Genomic DNA, 27,939 nt, shown 5'->3' with positions numbered 1-27,939 from the left:
AGAGAATAGGAAGATTGATTCCAGAAGCAAAAAAAAAAATGATGTACAGAAAGGATGAAAGAATATGGGGCTGACAAAAAGAAGAAAAACCTCCATAAACCTGACTAAAGTAGTCCTATGTTGGCTAAAACATTTTAATAAATAAATAAATAAATAAATAAATAAATAAATAAATAAATAAATAAATAAATAAATAAATAAATAAATAAAAAAATAAGGAAGGAAGGAAGGAAGGAAGGAAGGAAGGAAGGAAGGAAGGAAGGAAGGAAGGAAGGAAGGAAGGAAGGAAGAAAGGAATGTTGTATTTATCCACATTAACTTCTCATTTAAGTCAGAACAGAACCAAAAAATGAAATTTATCAACTGTAAATTAAATTTCTGGTCAGGATGAAAAAGCAGTGAAGATGTCAACTGGTTGTCCTTATCCTTTACTGCAGTTAGAGCAGTTTTAGGGTCAAAGACATGGGAGTCGGCAAAAGTAACACAGAGATAACAGAGGTATTGATGAGAAAATATGGGACATATCACATTATCTAGAAAAATCAGTCTGCAGTGATAAAAATCGAAGGCTTGAAAAAGAAGCAGCAATCCAGAAAGGAGTGAGGCAAGGCTGCAGTTTTCCCCCTCCTTTTCAATATTCATACAGAACAGGCAGTAATGAAATGAAATGGCGTATGGCTTTTAGTGCCGGGAGTGCCTGAGGACATGTTCAGCTAGCCAGGTGCAGGTCTTTCGATTTGACTCCCGTAGGCGACCTGCGCATTATGAGGAGGACGAAATGATGACGAGGGCGACACATACACCCGGCCCCCTTGCCAGAGAAATTAACCAATGATAGTTAAAATTCTTGACCCTGCCGGGAATTGAACCCGGGACCCCTGTAACCAAAGGCCAGCACACTAACCATTTAGCCATGGAGAGAACAGGCAGTAAAGGATATCAAAGAAGGATTTGGAAAGGGAATCACAAGGAGAGGAAATTAAAACCCTGAGTTTTACTGATGATATTGTTATTTGATCTGAGACTGCAGAAGATCAAGAAAAATTGCTGAATGGTATGAACACAGTCTTGGGGAAGGAGTACAAGATGAACATAAGTCCAAAACAAAAATAATGGAGTGCAATCAAACAAAATCAGATGATGCCGGAAATATAAGCAGAATAACTAACGAAGTAAGGAGGACATAAAATGCAGACTAGCAAAAGCAAGGAAGGTCTTTCTTAAGAAAATAAATTTGCTCACTTCGAACATTGATACAGGAATTAGAAAGTTGTTTTATGAAGACTTGTGTATGGAGCGTGGCATTGTATGGACATGAAAAATGGATGATAACTATCTCAGAAAGAAAGAGAACAGAAGCTTTTGAAATGTGGTGTTACAGAAGAATGTTGAAGGCGAGATGGATAGATTGAATCATGAATGAAGAAATACTGAATCGAATTAGTGAGAGGAGATCGATTTGGCTAAATGTGACGAGAAGAAGAGATAGAATGGTAGGACACCTCTTAAGACATCCGGGACTTGTTCAGTTGGTTTCTGAGAAAAGTGTAGGCGGTAAGAACAATAGGATTAGACCAAGGTATGAGTATGACGAGCAGATTAGAGCAGATGTAGGATATAGCAGTGAAATAGAAATGAAAAGGTTAGCACATGGCATGGAGAGCTGCATTAAACTGATGACCTGAACAACAACAATCATAGTATCATAAAAAACTTTAAGATACTAGCTTTCAATTTAGCTTTGGAGATACTAAAATTAATTTCAAGGCCAATCTCTCTGAAACCAAGAACTGCTATTCTTGTTAATTCTGCAGCAGATGTACTATCTTTGGCAACTACAACAGTATCATCTACAAAGCCAAGAACAGTGATGGGTTTTACATCTGGTACAACCTGGTAACCATTATCGTCAACAACTTGCTGTTCAGGTAGCTCATTCGGTAAAACATGGTTACATATTTTAGTTAGAAAATTATAGTTTAGCACTCATATTCATCTTGCTGTTCCAAGATTTTGAATATGTCTATGTATGGACTATCTTCAACAAGCCAAGTAACATGATCAATTGTATGACTGAGCACAAATCAAATGTTAAAAATCCATCCATAGCAGTGAAGAAGAAAAGAAAACTGCTACATATCACTGAGTTTGACCACGGTTCTATCTGATGGCACAAGAATACACGTGTGCAGAGACCAAGTCCCGATTCTCATCGTATTAAATCTATATAAAAAATACCTCAGTTATCACATCACGAATTTTCACTATTACCGCTTAGTACGATCACATTTGTCCTACACCTGAAAATGTTACTGTATTTGTCATCCCTTTGAAAGAAACGTGGTTTCCAAGTCGAGTAAGAGCCGTCGCCAGAGTTGCATGATTACGAGAAAAGGTTTTCCTGAACTTCAAAGGATAAGTTGCACTTTCGGAGAGCAAGCCGTTAGCCTAAGGAATGTTCAGTTTTGCTTGCCGGTTAGCAGTGAGATTGCTGAATAGCAGAGCGAACCTGTTTGTACTTGTATTTTGCATTCCATTCAGAAGGTAGAAATGAATTTAGTGTTGAGTGGTATAGTGAAGCGTAGATAATATTAGTACAGTAAAACCCCATTAATTCAAAGTCATTGGGACTAAAAAATCGGACTTTGAATTACGTGATTTCGAATTAACCGCCAATTCGCAATTCAGAAGTACCAACCCTTGCAGCGTTATAAAATATTCTAAGGCCCGTTACTGCATGCAGTTAACCTTGATTCACAGTTTATAAATTTCAAATGCCATGAAAAAAAAACTAATTCCAAAATGTATCCAAGAAGGTACATTTACAGTATTCAAATAATGCAATCGGATATCCCACTGGTAAACATAACCTCACGCAACGAAAGAAAGAAAAAAACAGCACGATTCAAAGACGAGGAGAAATCTATGCTGGCTCCCATGTGCAAGTGCTTTATTAATTGGATTACTATACTGTATGCATTTTAGATGCCTTGTATTTACACAGAAAGTACCCGATGCCCGTAAAATCGAGCTTTCCCATGACTCTATCCTTGTACGATTTCCCTCCATGGCACTTCTCTCGTACTTCAGAAATGTAAACACTTGCCGCGTCATAAAGTATTCTAAGACCCATTAATACATCCAATCACCTCAATTCACGGTTTAAACCTTTCAAACGCCATGGAAAAAACTATTTCCGAAATGTATTCAACAAGGTGCATTTACAATGTTCAAATAATGCACTTCGATAAATCACTGACAAACATAACCTCACGCAACGAAAGAAAAAAATCGCATAATTCAAAGACGAGGATAAATGATGCCGGTTGTCCTGTGCAAATGCATTATTTTTTTGGATTTCTGTACTGTTTGCATTTTTAGATGCTTTGTACTGGCATGGAAAGTGCCCGACGCCCTTAAAACATTGTGGTTTATCGAACTTTCCTATAATGAGGGGATAAACTATCTTACTTCCATGTGCATTGCAACGCACTACTACGACCCCTATCCCTCACCCTTGTACGATTTCCCAGCTGGCAATTTCTCCTTTAAAACCATAAGACCGTTTGGGCTCGCATTGAAATAAAGCAATGCAGTTTCACCGGCAATGAGAATGTTGTTCGGTGCCTACGAATTTATTATATGAGCCACGTTTTTTCGTCAACTGTCGGCATCGACAGTGTTCGCGGATTCTGTTTTCCCGCACATTGCCTTTGCGTGATATTATGGCATGCCTTAAAAGGTTGAATACAAAATAATTCCGATTTAATTCAACTAAGCAATCATGACGCGCACTGTAGACCCACCAAAGTGAGTGCAAGTGCGGAAAGCTACCCCTCCACGTTCCGGAACGCGCGTTCTATTATGATGCGGAGCGGATAAATTTCGAGTTGAAATTAGTCTGTAACATACTATTGTTTTAAAATGTAAAGGCAGTTTCGAATTAAAAGTCTGAATTTCGGTAATGGGGCCGACATTGTACTTCGAATTACGAATTATCCTATTTCGAATTAAAGAATTGAAATAACATGCAAAACTGTATCTCATGTTGCCAGGAACGAGAGCTTCTTCGAATTAGGCGGGATTTTGAATTAACCGATTTTGAATTATCGAGGTTCTACTGTAGCGTGATACAGTAGCCTATATCTAGATTAGGAACATAACCATGTGAAATTAATTAGTGTGGTGCATATTTGTCTTGTGATAGCCTAGTTATGGACATGGAAAATGTTGCAAAATTCCTTAATAATGAAGACAAAATTAAAATCTGTCAGAAAGTGGACTGGCATAAGCGCGCAGAGGTCACTCCAGTTGGTCGAAGTTTTGTTTAATTCAAAATGGCGGCCAAAGTCATTCCTCGCAGTTGCACATGGTCAATTGTAGCCTCCAACATTGTCTAAGAGTTTTCAATATTTTTGTGGCCCCTGTGCACATGTTTTCATATTTGTTGTCTGGTGGTTTTCACACCTTTCAGTGTACCGGTACTTGTTATTTTATAATCTTTAACAGAAAATGTTTTTTATATATGTTCTCTCGTGATTTTCACACATTTTAATACTTTCCTCATTTTTAGAAATGGTAGATAGGGCTATAGTTTTCACTGTACCTGCGAATACACAACGTAAAATGCCCCCATGTCAGAAAAAAAAACCATATCTAGTGTTTCCATATCCCTGTTGGATAGTTTTTTATTCATATATTCATTAGTACGTTTTCTTGCTTAATACATTCTTTTTCCTTGTCCCCTGCAGAAACATCTCAACAAGGTTTCACTGTATCATATATTTCTTCCATTCTAAATTAAAAGTCTATCTTCTAATCATGACATCACCCACTGCATTGTTACACTGACAAAGAATTATGTATTTCGAGATGCATTTGTTAAGTTAGTGTGTCTAATCGTGACTATTCCTGTATAAAATGTAACTGGGAGTGGTCATTTTTGGGTTTCAGATGACTCAAAATATATATCAGGTCTACAATGATTTAAAAATAATAATTTGCTTTAGTTGCACCGACAGCTAGGTCTTAAGGTGGTGATGGAATGGGAAATGGCAAGGAGTGGGAAGGAAGCAAATGTGGCCTTAGTGTATAGCCTAGAGTGAAAATGGGAAATCACAGAAAATCATCTTCAGGGCTGCCAACAGTGGGGTTCGAATCCCCTATCTTCCGAATGCAGGTTGACAGCTATGTGACTAAAACTGCAGCGCCACTCGCTTGGTCTACAATAAATCACAATCACCTGAATCATGTTGTTTGCTCAATGTACATTCTGATCTAGCTCAACAATTAAACATTGATCTACTCATCAATGATTAATTTATCAACAAGGAGGCAGTCAGTAGAGCATTTTCCAGTTGTTTTGATTAACGGAAGCTGACTGTTTTATTAACTTCAATAAATACAAATAATATTTTAAAAAAATAATTTGCTTTATAATCACACTGACACAGATAGGTCTTATGGCAACGATGAATAGGAAAGGCCTAGGAGTGGGAAGGAAGCAGCTGTGGCCTTAATGCAGGTAAAGCCCCAGCATTTTCTAGTGTGAAAATCAGAAAAAATAGAAAACCATCTTGAGCGCTGCCAACAGTGGGGTTCGAACCCACTACTTCCGGATGCAAGCTCACAGCTGCGCGCCCCTAACCACATGGCCAACTCGCCAAGCACATTAATAATAATAATAATAATAATAATAATAATAATAATAATAATAATAATAATAATAATAATAATAATAACAAGGGAAACTCATTATTGGTGACAAGAAGAATTGCGAGTATCTGGCCAACTATTTCCAGAATCTTCTGAACTGTGAACCTCCTGAAGATGGATTGCTGTTTGGAGAGCCTCAATTCAAGTTGAAGGATTCATTACCACCAAATAAGGAAGAAATTAGGGACATCATTAAGCAACTAAAAAACAACAAAGCTCCTGGGAAAGATTCAATTACTGCAGAGTTATTAAAATTTGCAGGTGAAAATACAGTGGAAAAACTAGAGGAATTATTTGCTTTTATTTGGGAAAAAGAAGAAATACCAAGTGATTGGAAAAATGCACTCATTCATCCTTTACACAAAAAAGGGGACCAAACTAACGTCAACAACTACAGAGGTATCTCTCTTCTTCCTATAGCATACAAAATTCTATCCAAAGCATTGCAGCGGAGGCTTGAAACACATCTAGATAAACAAATTGGTGAATGCCAGGCAGGGTTCAGGAAAGGGCGTTCATGTGCTGAGCAGATTTATATTCTAAAATCACTTATAAAAATAAGATCAATGAGAAATCAGAAGAGGACAATCATAACCTTCGTTGATTTCAAAAAGGCGTATGATTCCGTAGATCGTGGAGTGCTCATGAACGTTCTGCAGGAGTTTGGAGTGGATGAGAAATCTCTGGCCATAATTCAGCAATCTCTTACAAACACTTTTTCTCAAGTCAAATTTATGGGCGAGCTCTCAAATCCATTTGAGATAAAAACGGGTTTGAGGCAAGGAGACAGCCTTTCTCCACTACTCTTTAATTGCATTTTAGAAAAAGTTATTAGGGAATGGAGGCTGAGAATGACTGAAAATGGAATGAAGAATGGGGTAAAGATAGGTTGTGGAAAAAATGCGATGATGTTGGATTGCCTTGCCTTTGCAGACGATGTCGTTCTTATTACAGACAACCGTCAAACAGCCAAGAAACAAGTCAAAGAACTACAAAATGTTGCAGTCAAAACAGGGTTAAGAATCTCTTTCGAAAAAACAGCATTCATGGATTCTATAAAAAAAGGCGACACGGACAGACTTGTTACATTGTATGGGGATATCCAGCGTGTGCAAAAATTTAAATACCTGGGAGAAATACTCACCCCAAATGGAGATGAAAAGGAGGGATTAAAGGAGAGGGTGAGAAGGATGGAGTTGGCATTCAGACTATGTCATGACACCTGTAAGTCCAAGTCTCTCTCAATTCAGGCCAAGTTAAAACATTACTGCACAGTGGTTAGAACAGAGTACCTTTATGGAGCAGAAACCTTGACTAGGATGGCTGACCCAGTCCTTGAAATAAGAGAAAGAAGATTCTTGCAAAAAATCTTAGGCCCAAGAAAGTCGACGAGTGACCCAAACACATTCCGGTTAAGATCGAATTTGGAGCTCTACAAGACAGTAGAAAGAATCACAACTGTGATGAGAAAAAGGAGACTGACCTTTTATGGACATATCAAAAGAATGCACCCTGAGAGATTGGCCAACAGGATACTTCTTCTGCAGGAAAGGTGGAAAAAACAACCGGGATGGCTTACACACGTGCACAATGACTTGGCAGAAATAGGTATCAAGGAGGAGGATATAAAAGAAAGGACATCATTTAGGAAGAAGGTTGCGGGATTGAGGGATACGTCTGAAGAGCAACATGTGAAGCCACGGAACATCTCGGTGGAAGAACGAGCAAGAAGAAGTCAAAGACTGAAGAATCTTTGGCGAAAGTGTAAAGAGAAGGGTATCAGTCTGCGTGACAGGAGGAAGACTGTGTAAACGTGGCCCACAGGTGGCTGTATCGATTACTAATAATAATAATAATAATAATAATAATAATAATAATAATAATAACAACAACAACAACAACAACAATGGCAATGAAGAATTATTATTGTTCTTTCATTTTAAATGACAATAACATTGTGTACGTTGTGGAATATGTCAAACTGAAATACAGTAAAACCTCGTTAAGACGTTTCTGCAGGGGACAACAAAAATGAACATGTTAAGCGAGAAAATGTACTACTGAATATACAAATAAAAACTATCCAACAGGGATATGGAAACACTAGATATGATTTTTTCTGACATGAGGGCATTTGAAGACAAATAAATACTCAAGTTTAATTATTTCATCTATTCAATACATAAAAAGAGATGAACAAAGAATTAAATCTATAAATAAAATTATACGGACATGTTTCGCCCTTTAATTAAGGGCATCTTCAGCCTAATCTCGATCTGAAAGTTAATTAATCAGGTACCTGATTGTATTAAATTACATATGAATATGAAGATGATGTTGGAAATGTGTTTCAAATGGTGAGCGAAATGGTTGACAATAGTTTTGGTATTCTTAAAGTGAAACCTTAATAAAGTCTAATATACAAATAGTCGTAAATTTATGAATGTCCTTGTTTAAAAATTGGTAACAAATTGTATACTGGTAGTTTTTTTAAGAATGTAAATTTTGTAAAGAGACGCTTCCGTTGCTCACTTCAAGTGAGGTTTGAAATAAATTGTTACGTTGAAACAAGTAAAGCGGGGCCTTTTGATGGTTGAGGGTGTTGGAAAAAATTTATCGGGTATTAAACAGTTCAAACGTCAGCATAAAAATTGTTAGACTGTTGAAACTCTCATGTGAAGAGATGAAACTGCAGTCTTCTAGAAGCACGAGTGAAGAAGAGTACTTGATAGTAAGTAGCTACAATTTTTATGCTGACGTCTGAACTGTTTAATACCCGATAAATTTTCTCCAACACCATCAACCATCAAAAAGGCCTCGCATTACTTGTTTCAACGTAACAATTTATCTCAAAACCTCACTTGAAGTGAGCAATGGAAACGTCTCTTTACAAAATTTACATTCTTAACAAAAACTACCAGTATACAATTTGTTACCAATTTTTAAACAAGGACATTCATAAATTTACGACTATTTGTACATTAGACTTTATTAAGGTTTCACTTTAAGAATATCATAACTATTGTCCACCATTTCGCTCACCATTTGAAACACATTTCCAACATCATCTTCATATTCATATGTAATTTAATTACAATCAGGTACTTGATTAATTAACTTTCAGATTGAGATTAGGCTGAACATGCCCTTAATTAAAGGGCAAAACAAGTCCCTATAATTTTATTTACAGATTTAATTATTCATTAACATCTCTTTTTATGTACTGAATAGGTGGAATAATTAACCTTGATTATTTATTTGACTTCATTGTACATTTCAATACGGACCAAAATATGAGAATTATAACATGTAATAAGGGCATTTTATGTCGTGTACCGTATCTGCGGGTACAGTGAAAACTATATCTAACATTTCTAAAGATGAGAGGAAAGTATTAAAATGTGGGAAAAATGCCAGACAACAATAATATGAAAATATATGCACGGGGGCCAATAAAAAATATCCAAGTATTATGGCAGATTACACTCTTTCTAAAACAAATGTTAGTAAAAGCCTTTTATTTCAGAGCATTGGGTTATTAAACATTATTTTCTGGTCACACTCTTAGATGATGAATTGCAGGTTACACTCGACCATATGCGACTGGGATGAATCAGGAGGAATGACTTTGATCGCCATTTTGAAAATCTTCGACCAAGTCAAATGATGGTGTCGAAACTCGAAGGTGCGAGTTCAACATTCGTGACCTCTGCACACTTAAAGATGTGGAGGCCAGTCCACTTTCTGAAAGGTTTTCATTTGTCTTTATCAGTACGGAATTTCAAGACTTTTTCTGTATCCATAACTAGACAATCACAAGACAAATATGCACCACGCTAGTCAATTTCACACAATTATGTTCCTAATCCAGATATAGGTTACTGTATCACGCGACAAAACTTTGCTGAACCACTCAACACAAAATTAATTTCTAACTTCTGAATGTAATGCGAAATACAAATACAAATAGGATCACTTTTTACGTAACCAGGCAACTGTGGTGACAGCTCTTATCCGAGTTGTAAATCACGTTTCTTTCACAAGGATGACAAATAACATTTTCAGGACAAGGAAAAAATGTGATCGTACTCGTAGTAAGTGGTAATAACGAAAATTCGTGCTGCGATAGGTAAGTTTATATGCTCCTAATTCAGATATAGGCTACCGTATCATGTGACAAATATTTGCTACACTTCACTGTACCACTCAACAAAAGTTTCTAAATTTCTAACTTCTCAATGGAATGCGAAATACAAGCTCAAACAGACTCATCGTGTTATTCAGCAATCTCGCTGCTAACCGCAAACAAAACTGAACATTCCCAAGGCTAACGGCTTGCTCCCCAAACTTATCCTGTAAAGTTCAGGAATTTAAGGCCTTTGTTTGTAATCACGCAACTGTGGTGACGGATGTTACCCAAGTTGGAAATCACGTTTGTTTCACAAAGGATGGCAAATATCATTTTCAAGGCTAGGAAAAATGTGATCGTACTAAGTGGTAATAGCGACAATTTGTGACCCGATAAGTGAGGTATTTTTATATAGATTTAATACGAGGAGTATTGGGACTTTGAATTTACGATGTGCTAAGTAGGAAAACATGTTAATGAGGAACGCATTAACGAGGTTTCACTGTAACGAATTCTTATGTACTTTCCATATTAAATCCTTTTAAGTAGAAATAGTAGCTATTTCTGTTTAAGGCCTTATCAACTAACAGAATAATGATGTTTTTAAAAATCTTAAGTTTTCTGAAAGTCAGCGCCTGTGCAAAGAGGAAAAAAAGGTGATGGAGGGTAAACGGATCACACTAGCCTCTGGACTGATAACCCTAACAATAACAACATTCACTCAATAGAAGCCTTTAAAACACAGGAACTCTAGCTGATGTGGGTATATAACCCAGAACATCTACGGTATAATGTTCATACTTTATAAATAGCTTATAAAAACAATTATGCAAAGAACAAGATCTCACCTCTATCCATATCTCTTGGGTGTGAATAACAGCCATCCAGCTTTACATAATCAACATTCCAGTCAGCAAATGTCTGGGCATCTGACTCTAGAAAACCCAATACTCCTGGGTAACCAGCACAGGTGTAGTTTCCATAGTCTTCATATATTCCAAACTTGAGGCCTTTGGAATGAATCTGAAACAGGATTTAACTGTGATTAACACAATAATGCTGCTCTCATTTCTGTATCAAGTCAAGGGTCTGGATGGTTGTGTTTACTGCCAATAAAATGAATATGTAGACTGATGCTTTCATATAAAATTAATAAGATGTAGAAAAAATTATAGGAGCTGTAGCCTGAAATTAACTTTATTTATTATTAGCGGAATTATCAATAGTTTACACGGGCGAGGGGTGGGGAGGAACTCGTAAGGATACAATCTTGCCTTCCAACAGTTCACACATTGTTTTGAACATGTTAATTTTTTGGGCTTTAGATTTTGCCTGGTGGGGCGAATCATTTCATATTAAAAATTTCATATTTGGTCTGTACTGAATGGAGATTAACATACAATAAAGAAGAGTGCAATTGATCCACCTTTTTTTAATACAAAGTATTTTTCTAATTCAAAATCACAACATTATTTATTTGGTAGCAGTTTCGATGCCTTGGACACCATCATCAGCCAAAATAGGACAAATTAATAAAGATATACACATTGAAATTGAAACTGTATTCCGGATATAAATGGTCACCCTCATTGGAGGACGGATGATTTATTTCTTTAATAAATCTCTCTCTCTAGATAAAATACAAAATGTGATGGTCCTTAAAGACAAAATCATTCCTAAAATATTTACAAGTTAAAAACTTGTTGGTCAGGTTGTAAAACAAAGGTGAAAAATATTAACAAATATTTGAATGAGTCTTGATCACTTTTTAAAGTTCTGAGTCTTAAGTGTGGTGCTGTTAACTACAGAAATAGTTTTGAATGATGCCTTCTAAAAACTGACGTAAAATGTTGTTCCTCTGTAGATTTTGAATGTTGTCATCTAAAATCTGATGGAAAATGTTGTTCCTCTGTAGAACGTTGACGATAAGATAAAATATGTAAACTTAGTAGTGACTTGTAGCATAAGTTTTTGTAAGGTGAAACACTAAGCCATGATGTAATTAAGCCAGTGGATCTTGATACAGACATGGATATTAAAGTCGTTAAAAAACCAGAAAGTTCTCTATCGAACGCGGGACCTGAAGTGTGAAAAGGAAAAGCTTTTAGATTAGAATAAGACAACAGAGTAAGAAATTAAAAGCTTTAGTAGGGGACTCACCTCCAACGGCCTGTTGTGAATACGGAGTCTAGAGAGGAACTGAGTGCTGGGCTTGCTAACAACATGGAGCAAGGTTAAAGGAGGGGAAGGGGTGGGTCAGGAGGGAGGGGAAGAGGGGTAATGGATGGGGTGGAGTCAGGCAGGCGTTGTAGGGAAGGATAATGAGACAATGTGTTACGTATAATCTGAAAGAACAAACTGTTTTTTGGAAGTTTAACACTATTGAAAACTGAAATAAGGACATCAAATAAGATTCTGGGCTTTCCGGAAATGCCATTCAAGTTCAAATTCGGGTTGATATATTGGTCTAAATGTATGCAGCAGACTTCCATGTTATCTAGCAAGGAGCCTTTACTCAACGTGTCCAATATCGTTAAGTCCCGATTTATTCCATTAAACTTGTGTTTAAGCCCAACAATATATGGGCTTAAAAATTAAAATTAGGAAATAAGGCAAAGATATAGATTTTGTTAAAAGTTGAACATGTTATATCCAGTTCTCAGCCTTGGTGTTACAGATTACTAGCTGTCGTACTTGCCATCTAGCGGAGATGAGCAACATTAGAAGAGACAAAGCACAGTGAATTGTTAAGGACTAAGGACACCACATTTTGTTTTTACCAGGACGATGATATTAGGACATTAGAGGCTTAGGCTTTTGACCATCTCTTCCCCCTCTCATTACTTATTCCCTCACCTTTTCTTCTCATTTCAATAGTCGTCTCCATTATCTTCCTGACCATACATTTTGCCGCTTAAAAAGTACTTTACCATCGTCATCTAGTTCGTTCCCATGACTAAAACATCAAACCTTCCTTACATCAGTAGCTTTAACTGCACTCATTGGTTCTATTTATATATTTAGGAATCATACTTCTGGACCTTAATAGAACAATTCCAGCTGGGCTCAGACGGTTAAGGCGCTGGCCTTCTGACCCCAACTTGGCAGGTTCGATCCTGGCTCAGTCCGGTGGTATTTGAAGGTGCTCAAATACGTCAGCCTTGTGTCAGTAGATTTACTGGCATGTAAAAGAACTTCTACGGGACTAAATTCCGGCACCTCAGCATCTCCGAAAACCGTAAAAGAGTAGTTAGTGGGACGTAAAACAAATAACATTATTATTAGAACAATTCCTTACTGACTTAGACACACTATTTCTTTCAACCTGTTTACTTATACATAAGTGAATTTTTTCTTGCATTGTGAAAAAATGTAATAATCACAAACATCTCTGTTAATATTCTTTGAGTGATAAGAAGACACCAAACGGAAAAGATCAAAAATTATATTTTGCATAACATTTATTTTTCGATGCTGATAGTATTAAGAAAGAATATTGACATTTTCTTTTTTGGTCCCCATAATATAGCTATGCCACAGTATACTAATCAGATAATATACAGTGCAGTGCACACTGTTGAGGGCAAGCACCTCCATGGATGACCACTACAATGGTGGCAATGAAAATGGTTCTATTTAAAGCAAACATTGCCTATAATCGCATAACATGGTGCTCATCAATCCCTGTATATGAGGATTGTTAGGGCAAAGAGGAAGAGGAAGATAAATAAATGAATGATGATTACTATTTCCCCAGTGGTGATGGTTTTTTTTAACAGCAAAACAGATGGGATTATAAATCCTCATAATGGTTCTAGTCCTCAAAATAAAGAACATTAACAAAATGTACAAATTATTGAGCCACAAAGGTTCCTTGGTACAAACAGAGGACAATGATGCTTGTTTTAAGGGGCCTAACATCGAAGGTCATCGGCTCAACAGAGGACAAAGAAAAAGAGTGAGCTAATAGCTTTATGTGAATGTCAATATCATGGGCATGGCAACAGGACTTCCAGATTTATGTGGACACTAAACAAGTATTTAAGAAGTCCTACAGGCATTGACTGTGATTTAAGTCACAGCCACCTTGGTGGTATGTCAGTGACAATTCCAATTTGGCTATCACAACACAAGCAACAAAAAGGTATGACAATAATAATAATAATAATAATAATAATAATAATAATAATAATAATAATAATAATAATAATAATAATAATAATAATAATAATAATAATAATAATAATAATCCCGTGGGGGTTTCAGCCTGTTCCCCTATCAGGCGCGTCCCAGGTGGCGGATCGGGAGGCTCGCCGGACTTGTCCGAAGGGTTTGAGGGAAATAAAATACCTCTCACGGACCAAAAACAGGCCTAGCTTGCCAACATCTTCAGCAACCTCTGAAGCTCACTACTTCAGTTGTAACCATGATACTGACATAGATCGATGTCCCCAATACTTTTAACTTGATAGCATGATGGAATCAACCTACAATATAACTACCCCGGGCCCTAGTAGACATACTAGTTTTTCTCGGTCATCGGATTCTGGGGGACCGAGAACATCATGCGGGAATGTATCAGAGCTTCCCAAATCTCTTCGCCCTAAATGCGAAACTTTCTTTGGCTGTCTAAACATCAACACACTTCGGAAAACTGGAAAGTTAAAACAATTAAGAGACATGTTAGATAACTTAAACATCCAAATTTTAGCACTTCAGGAAACTAGATACACGGATGAAAATCATTTTGACTCAGGAAATTATAGAATTTACAAAGGCAAGCCAGCAATCTCCCTTCATAAGAGACCATTACAATTTGGCACAGGATTTGCTGTAAGAAGAAACATTGTAAAGTCAGTACTTAACTTTGCTTCGCCTTCTGAAAGAATTTCAACACTATCCATTAAATCAGGAAACAAAGCTTATACATTACTTAATGCGCATGCACCCACCAATAACTACAATCAAAACGATCCACAAATGGTGGAAGACTTCTGGGAACTGCTAGAAGAAACTACAGCCACAATTCTAAATGATCACATAAAAATTCTATTAGGAGATTTCAATGCCCAAATTGGTAGAGAAAAGAAATTCAGGACCATTGTAGGACTATACCCAGCACACAATAGAACTAATAAAAATGGAGAAAGATTATTTGAATTTTGAAAAAAATTTTGATCTCAAATGAATGTCAATACATTTCTGGGCGTTTCTACACAAGAAAACAACCTGGAGATACCCAAATTTTCATTTGGGAGAATTTCAACTAGATCATGTGGCTATTTCCAAGAAAAATCAAAAAGGAATTATGAATGTTAAAGTTAAAAAAGGGATCATTGACTCTGACCACCATCTATCCTTGATCAAGGTCAAATTTCAACCAAACAGGTCCAAACCCAGAATAACAAAAAACCTGCGTGTCGATCTGGAATTTCTTAAACAGAACACTAGTACTTTCCTTCAAAGTATTAATACTCACAATCCTTCGTACTGGTTAGAACTCAAAGACATACTTTTGAAGGCTTCTCGAAATGTTGGCACACCACCCAGGAAACGCATACATAGGTGGTGGAATAAAACCTGCGACAAGGACATAAACTTTCGAACTAAAGCCTGGCAGAATTGGAATTCTCATAAAACTGAACAAACCTGGCAGAAATTCACCAAAATACAGAAACAAAAATAAAAAATTATCAGGTCTGAAAAACGCAAATACGAACACTACAGATTGGCAGAAATTGAACAAGATTAAAAAAAAATACATGAAACTTCTACAAAACTTTCAGAGAAGAATTATCAAATTATCAGGCACCTGGTCTTTGCTTCAAACGCCCAGATGGGACATTGGAAAGGAATAATCATGAGAACTGCAAACTTCTAGCAGTTTATTTCCAGGATCTTTCAAACTGTGAATCCCCTAAAGAATAACTCACCTTTGAAAAACCCTTATCTAATCAAGATTCAGAACCCCCAACACTGGAAGAAGTCAAAGAAATAATCCATGGACTCAAAAATAACAAAGTTCTGGGGGAAGATGGTATAACTGCCGAAATGCTGAAGATAGGAGGTAACAGCATAGCCCGGAAAATCCACTCGATTCTTGAGAACATCTGGATCACTGAAGAAATCCCGGAAGATTGGAAATGTGCGCTAATCCATCCACTACACAAGAAAGGGGATAAAACGACTATCAAAAATTATAGAGGATTTAGCTTGATACCAGTTGCTTACAAAATTTTTCCAAAGCCCTGCTCACTAGACTCGAGAAACAAACAGACCATCTAATTGGTGAATACCAGGCAGGTTTACAGAAAGGAAGATCTTGTACAGAACAAATCCTTAATCTCAAAACTATCCTCCAAATGCGCAAAACCAGACAAACATTCATTACTTTTGTAGATTTCAGAAAAGCATATGACTCTATAGACTGTCAAACACTTTTCAATACTCTAGAAGAATTTCAAGTGGATAAAAAAACAAGAGAATTAATCAAACAAACATTAACTGGCACTACTTCAAAAGTTAAATTCCTAGGCGAAATATCTGAGCCTTTTCCTGTTAACACCAGGGTGCGTCAAGGGGATGGTTTATCGCCGTTACTGTTCAACTTGGTACTTGAGAAAGTAATCAGGACCTGGGAAAAGGAAACTAAAGGAATAACCCTTGGAAGACTACGTAAAGACAGAATTCATGTGCAGTGTCTGGCCTTTGCTGATGACATAGCAATCCTTTCCAATAATAGGCATGAAGCAATTCATTCCATTGAAAAATTACATGAAATTGCCATCAAAACAGGACTTCAAATTTCGTATGAGAAAACTCAGTACATGGAAGGAGCCTCACAATACTTAGATGGACAACCTATGATAACTAAATTCGGCAAAATTGTTCAACTGAACCAATTTAAATATTTGGGAGAAATTATTCAGCCCTCTGGTTTAAACCGCGAAGCAAATAAAGAAAGAATTTCCAAATTACAGAAAGCATACAGGATCACTTGGAAGAGGTATAATAAAAAATCAATATATCGGAATGCAAAACTTAGACACTATAATACAGTAATCAAACCTGAAGCATTATATGCCTCAGAAACCTTAATCATTGGTGGCGGATCTTTAACCAAAGACATCGAGAAACAAGAAAGGAAAATTTTACGAAAAACTTTTGGCCCAGTTTGTATAGATGGAATGTGGAGGAAAAAATCATCCCAGGAGATATATTGTCATTCTGAAAAAATTTCTCACACTTTTTGGAAAAGACGATTGAAATTTTATGGACACATTATCAGAATGACTAAAAGAATTCTCAACCTGGCCCTTTCATTAAAAACCAAGAACAGCTGGCTTCGTGAAATTGAAACAGATCTCCAGGAAATCAACATCTCAGAAGACATTGTACAGGACAGATGTAAATTCAGAACCAAAATCGACAATCACCACTTTGAAGACAAACCCAACACCAGAGCTACTATAACTAAGACAGAAGAACGAAGGAAGAAGCTCAGCGAGAGGATGAAGAGATTTTTGGAGGAAGAGAAGGCCAACACATCAGCTAAGCAAGTTCAACCATGCTCCTGAGTAGGGCATAACGATGTAAAAAAAAAATATATATATATAATTAGTTTTTTGTCCTACTAACTTCTGTGTAGTTTTCAGAAATGCCAGAATTCAGTCCTGCAGATCTTTTATGCGCTAGTAAATCTACCAACATGAGCCTGATGTATCTGAGCACCTTCAAATACCAAAGGACAGAGTCTGGATCAAACCCGCCAAGTAGGGGTCAGAAGGCCAGCACTTCAACCGCCTGAGCCACGCAGCCCAGCAGGAATGAAATTATCTAGAAATTAACTAAACAGTAGATAGCAGAGAAGTTGATAAAATCAATTATTCTGAAGTTAGAGGCCAACTATTAGACAACCTCTTTTCTCTTTTGTTTGATAACTGTTCCGCCTCTGTGGTGTAGTGGTTAGCGTGATTAGCTGCCACCCCCGGAGGCCCGGGTTCGATTCCCGGCTCTGCCACGAAATTTGAAAAGTGGTACGAGGGCTGGAACGGGGTCCACTCAGCCTCGGGAGGTCAACTGAGTAGAGGTGGGTTCGATTCCCACCTCAGCCATCCTGGAAGTGGTTTTCCGTGGTTTCCCACTTCTCCTCCAGGCGAATGCCGGGATGGTACCTAACTTAAGGCCACGGCCGCTTCCTTCCCTCTTCCTTGCCTATCCCTTCCAATCTTCCCATCCCTCCACAAGGCCCCTGTTCAGCATAGCAGGTGAGGCCGCCTGGGCGAGGTACTGGTCATACTCCCCAGTTGTATCCCCCGACCAAGAGTCTGAAGCTCCAGGACACTGCCCTTGAGGCGGTAGAGGTGGGATCCCTCGCTAAGTCCGAGGGCAAAACCGAACCTGGAGGGTAAACAGATGATGATGATGATGTTTGATAACTGTTTATTGTTTAACACAGGTAGATTTTCAGCACTATTGAGATACTTTGAAGGTAGTGATCATGGCTTTAGTTAAGATACAGTCCTAACATTTGTGTGGTGTAAAAATGAGGAATGACAGAAAACTATCTTCAGGGCTACTAGCAGTGGGGTTTGAACCTATATCTCCTGAATGAAACTTGAAAGCTAGACAACTTTAAACTCACTCAGTTTACATTCAGTCTTTAAACTATCTGGTGATTGCCACTGCTTCACGTCTGTAGGTTCAACCTTAAAGTACCCTACACGTGATCTCCGGGTGGTGCTAAGAAAGCAACAACATTGGCTGCTGGACCTAAAGCTCTGCTTTTGGATACCCCAGCAATTAGAGGATACACTACTATGAGAGTCACTCAATCAAGAAATAGCTCTTCTTAGTGTTCTACATGTGTAAACTTTGATCACACTCTACAAATTCTCCAACTTAACACTGAAGGAGCTAGCAGATCAAAATGTTATTACTAGAGCCCAGATTTCCATGCAAATGCATGTTTTTAAATAAGCTAGCTACACTTCTCAAACTTTGCAAATATTCGTTTTGCGGCTTAACAATACCAAATAACCGTTCTTTTTTCGTGCATGTTTGCATGTTTTGGCATCTTTCGGAGAAAATTCATGCATAATGCATATTTGGAAGATTTTGGATTTAATAGCGCATATTTGGACGTTTAATACTGCATAATATGACTTTTATTCTGACTTTGACGCATATATATTGTTAACTTGCATTATAGTGCATTTTCTGAATGTTAGTTTGCAGAATTTGGGACAATTTTTCACATTGTAGGCCACAGTATATCTATTACTGAGAGATGGAGAGAATGTAATCCTGGCATCCTATGTGACAAGCATAGTTAGTAGCCTACATACGGTACAGGTACAGTATAATGCATTAACCACTTTCTTATCTGTTGCTTGAGTAAACAATGACGTAAGTCGGAAGGCCCCACGTCGAAATCTAATTCTTAGGAATAAGGTGTCCCAGTTTTACAGTTGTACATTGCTATAAATTGAACTGTAAATTGTGCATTAATCATTGACGATTCATTTTTCGTCTGTTAGACGAACAAAAGAAACCTTGTATCGCACTTCTGTGGTGCCGCGTTACTGGGAGAGCAGCTTACAAATTCTGGTTTTTCATTGAACCCCCTACCGTCGTTATTCTGGAATGTCCTACCCGGAACTCTCAATCGTCACACGTCTGTGTTATCGCAGCAAGCAATCGTTACCACTTATTGAGGACATTCAAATGTGTCTGCAATCATCGCATGGAGAAGCAGCTGCCGCAGATAGAGATAAGTTGAACAAACTAATTCGTTCAAATCCTGATTTTGAATTCGTCAAGCTTCTAAAAGACGTATTGTAGTGAAAATGCAAGAGACGTACAATTTGACCTCCCTTCGTCCAAATGTCTTCATTGAATTATGCATCTATCACTTCTCGTGACGTAAAAGGATAATTTTCTGTGCTTAAGTATGTGCTGAATGATAAACGGATGAGCTTAAATCAAGATAATTTGGAGAAATTAGGGTAGTTTTTGTTCATGTTTCAAAAGGAACTGAATTTTGATAGTGCCTATTTTCCAGTTTATTGTGCATGTTTTGCCATATGATAGTGCATGAATGCATGCATATTTTGAGATTTGATAGTGCATGGAAATCTGGGCTCTAGTTATTACCTAACAAACACACTGACATATTATGGTGTGGATGTAGTATTGCTGCAAGATCCCATGATTTATTCTACTTAATGCCACATTCCATAAAAGATATGCAACATATGTAAGGAACAACATTGAACAGGTTGAAATAATAAGCACAAAATACCGACAATAACATGTTTGCCTCCAAAGTGAAGATTGCTAATCTAGAAATCTTAAACCTCTACAAACCACCCTGTCAACCACAGACCTCAAATGAGACCATCCAAAACATCCAGCAGTTATTCATGGTGATTTTAACAGCCAGAACACCAACTGGGGTTACAAATCCACTAACAGAGATGGCCAACTTGTATCTCAATGGGCAGATATTGAAGATCTTTTCCTCATATATGATGCTAAAGAAAAGGTACTTTCCATTCTGATAGGTGAGATAAGAACTATAACCCTAAAATAGAAAACTATGAGCGCTTTGTAAAACTAACATGTGCCATAGCAAAGAGAATACAGGAAGGAACACATTCCTGGATGGAACCCCAAATGTAATGAACTAGCTTATAAACTCAGTGATGACCAGGAGATTGTTGCTGAATTATTACAATCACTGGGTACAGCCAGAAAAAAGAAATGGAATGATCTCATGGAAAATACAAACTTCTAATATTCAAGCAGAAAAGCATGGTCACTTTTAAGAAAACTAGGTAGCAGCACACCAAAATTCAGCAACAAGGGCTTCAAGATAAAGGCAGACGAGGTGGCAAACAGGTTAGTTGGCCTGACAAGAAAATCTGCTGATAATGATAAGAAAGAAGATAAGAAAATACAGCTGGAACTGAAGTCAAGGTTGTCTCATGTTGAAACAGCCCCTCAATTCTCATAGGAATTCCCAGCCAATGAGATCTCAACTGCATTAAAAGGAATTAAGCCAGGGAAAGCAGCTAGGCTAGATGGAATATATCCAGAATTTCTAATGCATTTTGGCCCATGTACAATTAAATGACTTGCCATATTTCAAAGCAACATATTACAGGATGGAAGACTCCCATCTGAACTCAAAAAGAACCAAAATAGTAGCAATACACTAGCCAGGGAAAAGTGGACACAGTGCAGAAGATTACAGACCAAGCACTTTTCTGAGTGTATGTTACCATAAACTTGTTTTTTTGTTGTTTTTTTTTGCTATTTGCTTTACGTCGCACGACACAGGTAGGTCTTTTGGTGAGAGATGGGACAGGAAAGGCCTAGGAATGGGAAGGAAGCAGCCGTTGCCTTAAGTAAGGTACAACCCCAGCATTTGCCTGGTGTGAAGATGGGAAACCACAGAAAACCATCTTCAGAGCTGCCGACAGTGGGGTTCGAACCCACTATCTCCCGATTACTGGATACAGGCCGCACTTAAGTGACTGCAGCTATTGAACTCGGTGTTACAAACTGTTTGAGAGAATCCTGAACAACAGAATCTCACTCAAGATCTTATAGCAAACATCAATAGAACAAGTTGGCTTTAGACCAAACCGCAGTTGCTCCGATCAGGTGATGCTTCTTACCACCCACAGTGAGAAAGGATCTGAAGACCAGAAGAAGACTGTTGCTGTGTTTGGGGATCTAACATCAGCATATGATACTGTTTGAAGTGAGGCAATGATCCTGAAATTCCTGAAAATAATTCCTTGCAAGACCTTCACCACACTACTGAACAACATGCTATCCAACAGAATGTCTGAAGTGTATTTAAATGGTAATATAAGTAGGTCTTATAGACTATACAGTGGATTAGTGCAGGGCTCAGTCCTTGCTCCATTGCTCTTCAACTTATACATGGCAGACCCACCTTCTACAAATGCTAGAAAGTTTATATATGCCGACAACCTTGCTGTAACTGTACAGTCTCGTGATTTTAGTACAGATAATCTCCTCAAACTTAAGTTCTTCAATACTTGGTGAATGAAACTAAACATACCCAAAACTGAGGTCAGCTGCTTTCACTTGAAACGATAAGCAAGCAGCTTAAGTTTACACTCCTAAAGTACAATTCAATGGACAGCTACTGAAGTTAATCCACATCCAAAATATCTAGGCATTGTATTAGATTGATCACTGATCTATAGAGAACATCTCAACAGAACATCTGCAAAGGTCAAAACCCGTAACAACATCCTACACAAACTCTCAGGAACAGGCTGGGGTACAAGTGCATCTACCTTAACTCACTGGCATACTTTGCCACCTGTCAGGCGGCCGCGCGTGCAGTGACCATTCATACACAGACGCCTGGCAGGCGGTCTGCTGAGAGGTAAGCTTTCTGCAACTAGTTCACGCCTTCTATCCATAGATGGCATGACATGCAGTATACCGTCTGTAAGCTGAGTATCGAGTATCTCTTGAAGCTGGAATGAACATCACAGATTGCATCACACAACAGGCAATCGCTCTCCAAGTAGGGTGATTACCCGCTTGATAAATAATCAGCAGAAATGGCTGGCCGTAGTAAACATTGTATTACAAGGAATAAAATCGAACATATATTAAGGGATAATCCAAGTTAATTGGGTAGTTTTAGAAAATTGATCAATTTTACTTACTAGCAGTGAAAATTATAGCAGCATAACAAAAAATTTCATGTGACAGTAATGATGCATTTGAAAGTGATGATGATAATGAAGTCCATCCTGCCTATAAAAAGACAAAGGAAGGTGGCTGGGAATGGAGTAAAACAGGTGATAAACCATCCAATTATGATTTTATATGAAATTCTGGAATAAAATCCATCATAAACAGGACTCTCCCTCCAGATACCTCCCCTGTACACATTTCTCCACATGTGATTCACAACTCTTTATAGGATGAGATAGCTACTGAAAGAAACAGTTTTGCTGATCAGTTAAAAAAAAGTGTAATGAGATACGACTGTGAATGTATTTAGTGGTTTTGCATTTTCAGGAGTGTTTTAGGGTGTTTCACACCATTAAAACTTACAAATTGTTCTGCTGGGTGCTGCACTTCATCATATAAAACAAGGGCATGATAAAAATTCAGTATGTTGCAGATTACATGTATAAATCTTAGTAGTGTAAAACTGTATCTTATGCATGAAAAAATGGTACACGTGTGCACGCTCAGTACATTAAAATTAATATGTCAATGGGTTAAGAACAACAGCTCTAGCTTTAGATCACCCAGCAGCTGAATATTGCAGCCCGGTTAATAGTGCTCACACAAAGAAACTAGAGTTCAGCTTAAGCCACGAAGGAGAGCGGACGCATGAGTAGAGCGCTCAGGAGTGGGAGTAAGGAGTGAGTGCTGAGTGCAGGAAGCTTGTGAGGAGTTTGACAACAATGACTGGAGTAGATCAATACAGGGCGGCTATTGGAGGATGGCAGAGGAGAATCAAGAAAGAAGAAGTAAAATCAGGTGGGTGTAAAGTGGATTTGGTAATCAAAGGAGAAGTAGTGTTAACAGCGGCGGTGGTTATAATGTTGCTACTGATTGGAGGTGTAGAGCTGAACCCAGGCCCGACATCTAGTGGAAATGAGGGATGGGAAGACATAGAAGAATTCAAAAAATGGGTACAAGAGACGGTGGTAGAAGTGTGCCCCTTTGAGCAAATTAAGAATATGATCCAAGAACAAACCAGGGAGTTTGGAAAAATGAAGTTATGGCTGCGAGAAATGACGGACGATATAACATCACAAGTGAGAAAGAATGACGAGGAAGTGGCAATATTAAGAGAAAGAATAGGACGACTGGAAGAGGAGACGTTGAAATTGAAAGCGGAAGTGAAGGCCAATACATTGAATCGCAGGAAGAAGTGCTTATTTATTTATGGGGTGCCTGAGGAGGTGAGAGAAGACAAAGTACATACAATTTACAAAGTAGTCGACTTAATACAGGGGAAATTGAAACTTAACTTTAGCGAAGTGGACATAGATGACGTACAGAGAGTGGGAAGAACTAGGGGCAACAGGCCTATCAAAGTAGAACTGTTTTCTACGTTGATGGCTGATGCTGTGATAGGCAATGCGAGTAACATGCAGAGAGAAAAAATATGGAACAAGAGAGACATGGGATGGGAGGCTATTAGGAATGAGAAAATACTCAGAAAACACAAGACACGTGCGATAAATCAAGGACTGAGAGCTACTATTAAAGGATAAGAGCTAGTGGTATCAGGCAGAAATTGGAAGAGGAACTGGTCTGTGAATAGACCGCTGGACTTACAAATGAAGATTAAAAAAGACGAAGAAAAAATGAGCAGTGCAACGAGAGGTGGGGAAGTGAGGAGAGATAACAGTAACAGTGTAATGTGTGAAGAGGGTCAGAGAGAGGCGCCAAGTGAAAATGTAACCATTAACAGTGAAGAAGTTCAGGAAGAGGCGACAAGTGAAAGGGTGACCATAAGCAGTGAAGAAGAAAGGCAGGGGAGTGAAAGCAGTGAAGTAAGGGAAGTGATGGGTAAAAAGGTGACGTCAGAGGCAACCGGAGGATGTCTCAATAGGAGTTGGGAAAGAGGCAATGGCAGAAGATTAACAGAGATGATGCGAGCTGAAGGTGGAGGCAAAAGAACACAACAGAGTGAAGATGGTGATGAAGTGGCGGCCAAAAGAGGTGGCAGAGAAACAGGAAAGTATAGAAAACTGACAGACATGTGGGATTCAGGTAGAAATGAGAAGGGTGTAGTCACTAGAAGTAAAAAGAACAATAGTATAGGGAGTAGTGAAAATAAAGATTGTTAGATGTAAGAATGTAGTGTTGAGGAATGAGTGTTTGGTATTTGTAGGTGAAGATGAAGTGATATTTTGAAGGTTGTGATGGTGTATGAGTATGTGGTATTTGTAGATGGAGATTTATTTGATGGTAGACGAGTGTGTGCTAGGGCTGAAATGTGGTGTTGGAAGTAGAGGTGGTATATGTTGAAATGTGGTGTTGGAAGATGTAGTAACGTAATTTGGCTATTTGTAAATTTTTGGTTTGGTGGAAGATGGAGTTTTCGGTAGGTAATTATGATGGGTAATAGGATGAGTATGAGTGTATGGTAAATTGAGTATGGTAGATGAGTGTGTGCTAGAGATGAAAGGTGGTGTTGGAAATAGAGGCGGTATATGTTGAAATGTGGTGTTGGAAAGGTATGAGAAGTAGTGGTGCACTCATGAGTAAGTTGTAAATGAAGGTGGTTTGGTATTCAATGTGATATGAAAATTGGAGACGGAGAAGTGGTGGTACTTTTCAATGGCAGATTTTAAGTGTTGAGAGGGATGAGAACTGAGAAGTGGTGTTTGTTTGTAAACTCTGGTTTGGTGGACGTGATGACAAATTTCAGGTGGAGTGTGGCTTGGTATTTAAATCGATTAAGCATGGCTGACAAGGATAAAGTTGCAACGTGAGCATACGTGAGCATGAATACGCAATGGCAGAATGTAACGTAAGTCTGGATTCAGCAACCTAGAGTAGGTCAAGTAAAATAAGGTAGGAGGAATGGAATGTGCAAGGGTTTGCGTGTCTAGTTAAGAGAGGCATGAAGGTCTTTGACATTCTTAATACTGCTGATTTTATTTCAACTTTATTATGTCCTTTAATTATGTTTATTGAAACTACACATTCTGGGAAGACAACAGGAATATTCAGCAAAGACGTTGGACGTGGCATGAAAGGGCCGAGGATGACTACCGTGGTGACCCTCACTTTGGGGGTTACGTTTCCGGAGTATCTGAGGAATTTCATGGCATGTCCATGGAGTACGTTTGATTTTTTCTTTTTTTGTTTTGTTTGCTCATTTTTGTTCTCTGCATGTTTTATTTTTCTTTTCTTTTTTCTGTACAGTATGTAGAGTTTGAAAGAGTGAATTTTGGCATGGGCTGAACAAGTTATTTTTCTCATTTAAAGGATCAAATGGGTATTATTACTGTAGATCTAGAGAAAATAATAAAGTATCATATCATATCACAAAGAAACTAGCTACACAGTTGAATGACACAATGACTATATGAGGAACCATCCAGCCTACACCTTTCCAACATTCCTCCCTCTCTTATCTTAGAAGAGAAATGGCACTTAAATGCCATGAAAATTCTCTCCTGCCAATGCATCAGACCTGCTCACATCAATGCCTGAGGTTAAATTCAAGGAAACCATCATGGGTACTTGGTGAGAGACTGATCTAAGAATAAAACATGGCACAATATGTGGTTCTCTTCAAGCCCAGACAAACTAGGCTTAATCCTGGATCCTCCTGGTTTCAACCTACCCAGAAAAATCTGGATGTCATTAAATCGAATAAGAACCCAATATGGGAGACGTCAAAACTGGAAGCAATAGTGGAAGGTAAGTGAGAACCCTTCCTGTGACTGTGCAGGCATTCCCCAGACTCTCCAACATATTGCTATGGATTGCCCATGCAGGAAGTTCAACAGAACAACGCAGGACAGCCATGAGGCCACTGATGAAGCTGAAAAATGGTTAAGCAACTCTGGCACTACTACATCATGTGATCTAAGTCTCATTCTGTATGTTTTAAGACTACTTAAATATGTATATACAGTAGCTGCAAATTTTTTTAAAAAAAATCACTGTTTGTAAACTTGTATCCTTCTGCCCGATAAAATAAATAAATGAACTATCTACTGAACTGTATGGCAATTAGGTGATACAGTTGCCAGACTAGCAAATTCACATCAATTTAACAGTAGGCTGGTTTGAACACTTCGTACAATTTAGAGATACTCAATTACAGTCCATGAAATCATTCCCATTGCTTACCCGCTCCCTCTACACAAATCTGGTAAGGAGTCGGCCAAAATATCTAAAGCCGCAATTCTTTCCATATTACAGGGAATATTATTACCACCCACTTCTCTTCAAAGTAATAATAATAATAATAATAATAATAATAATAATAATAATAATAATAATAATAATAATAATAATAATAATCGTATGGTCTCAGCTACCGTGTGCAGACATTTCGATTTGACGCCATTTGGCTGTCTGCTCGTCAATTTCAACGTTCCGTTCTTGGGCGTCTATGGCTGAGATTTAATTAATTTTGTCGGGTAAATACCAAATGTATCACCAGAGATCTTTTACATGCCGACATCGTACGACATGGAGTGTCGAATGGACTTTTTCCGCCCTTCAAAAATCCGACTACCTCTGCCGGGTTTGAACCTGCTATCTTGGGATCCAGAGGCCGACACTCTACCACGGAAAGTGAAAGCACTTTTACTTAGTCTTTATGGTCTGACACTGGTTAGCAAGTCCATGTCACGTTGGCTGAAAAAATGTTCACCAATACAACGTTGGACAGCAGGGTACGAGAGGTGGTGGTATACAATTGCTAACAACTAGATTGCATGCCAAAAGCCTGGGTTCAATTCCAAACCTCTCCATAGTGTTCACATAGTGAGTACATACAAAGGTGGTTTGAAAAATCCGTGCAAAGTCCGAGAGATGGCACCACCGGTGAATATCGAGGTCATGTTTAGTTAGTAGCATCTCTTGAATGAACGCACACCAAGTTTCAGCCATATTGGTCTATTTCCTTGTGTTTGGCATTCGTGTGAATCAAGGAAGTCCAGTGATTTTCAAGAAATGGACGAAAAAGAATTTCGTGTGGTGATTAAACATTACTTTATGAAAGGCAAAATGCCTCAGGAGACTAAAGAGAAGCTTGATAAATATTGTGGTGACTCTGCACCTTCGATTAGAACAGTTTATATGTGGTTTCAAAATTTTCGGACTGGCCATATGGGCACAAGAGACGCTGAACATTACGGACGGCCTGTGGAGGTTACAAATCCAGAAATCACTGATCAAATCCATGATATGGTGATGGATGACAGAAGAGTTAAGGTGTGTGAGATTGCTAGTGCTGTGGGCATCTCGACTGAATGGGTACATAATATTTTGCATAAACATTTGAACATGAGAAAGCTATCCGCAAGATGGGTGCCGCGATTGCTCAT

At 38.1% G+C, this 27,939-nt stretch overlaps 1 protein-coding gene across 5 annotated transcripts in view; it reads right to left on the bottom strand.

Annotated features, from left to right (window-relative positions):
* Window positions 1-27,939, bottom strand: part of LOC136865935 (alpha-N-acetylgalactosaminidase) — a 112,728-nt gene that overhangs the window by 47,626 nt on the left and 37,163 nt on the right. For all 5 annotated transcript variants that reach the window (XM_067142485.2, XM_067142486.2, XM_067142487.2 and 2 more), the window contains one exon: window positions 10,693-10,867. In XM_067142485.2, the coding sequence (XP_066998586.1) occupies window positions 10,693-10,867 (175 nt within the window). The remainder of the gene's footprint in view (window positions 1-10,692; window positions 10,868-27,939) is intronic.

This window comes from Anabrus simplex, chromosome 3 (assembly GCF_040414725.1).
Source record: "Anabrus simplex isolate iqAnaSimp1 chromosome 3, ASM4041472v1, whole genome shotgun sequence".
In the NCBI taxonomy this organism is placed as follows: Eukaryota; Metazoa; Arthropoda; class Insecta; order Orthoptera; family Tettigoniidae; genus Anabrus; species Anabrus simplex.
Note: the sequence above shows the minus strand (reverse complement) of the source record. Positions and strands in the feature narration are given on the sequence as shown.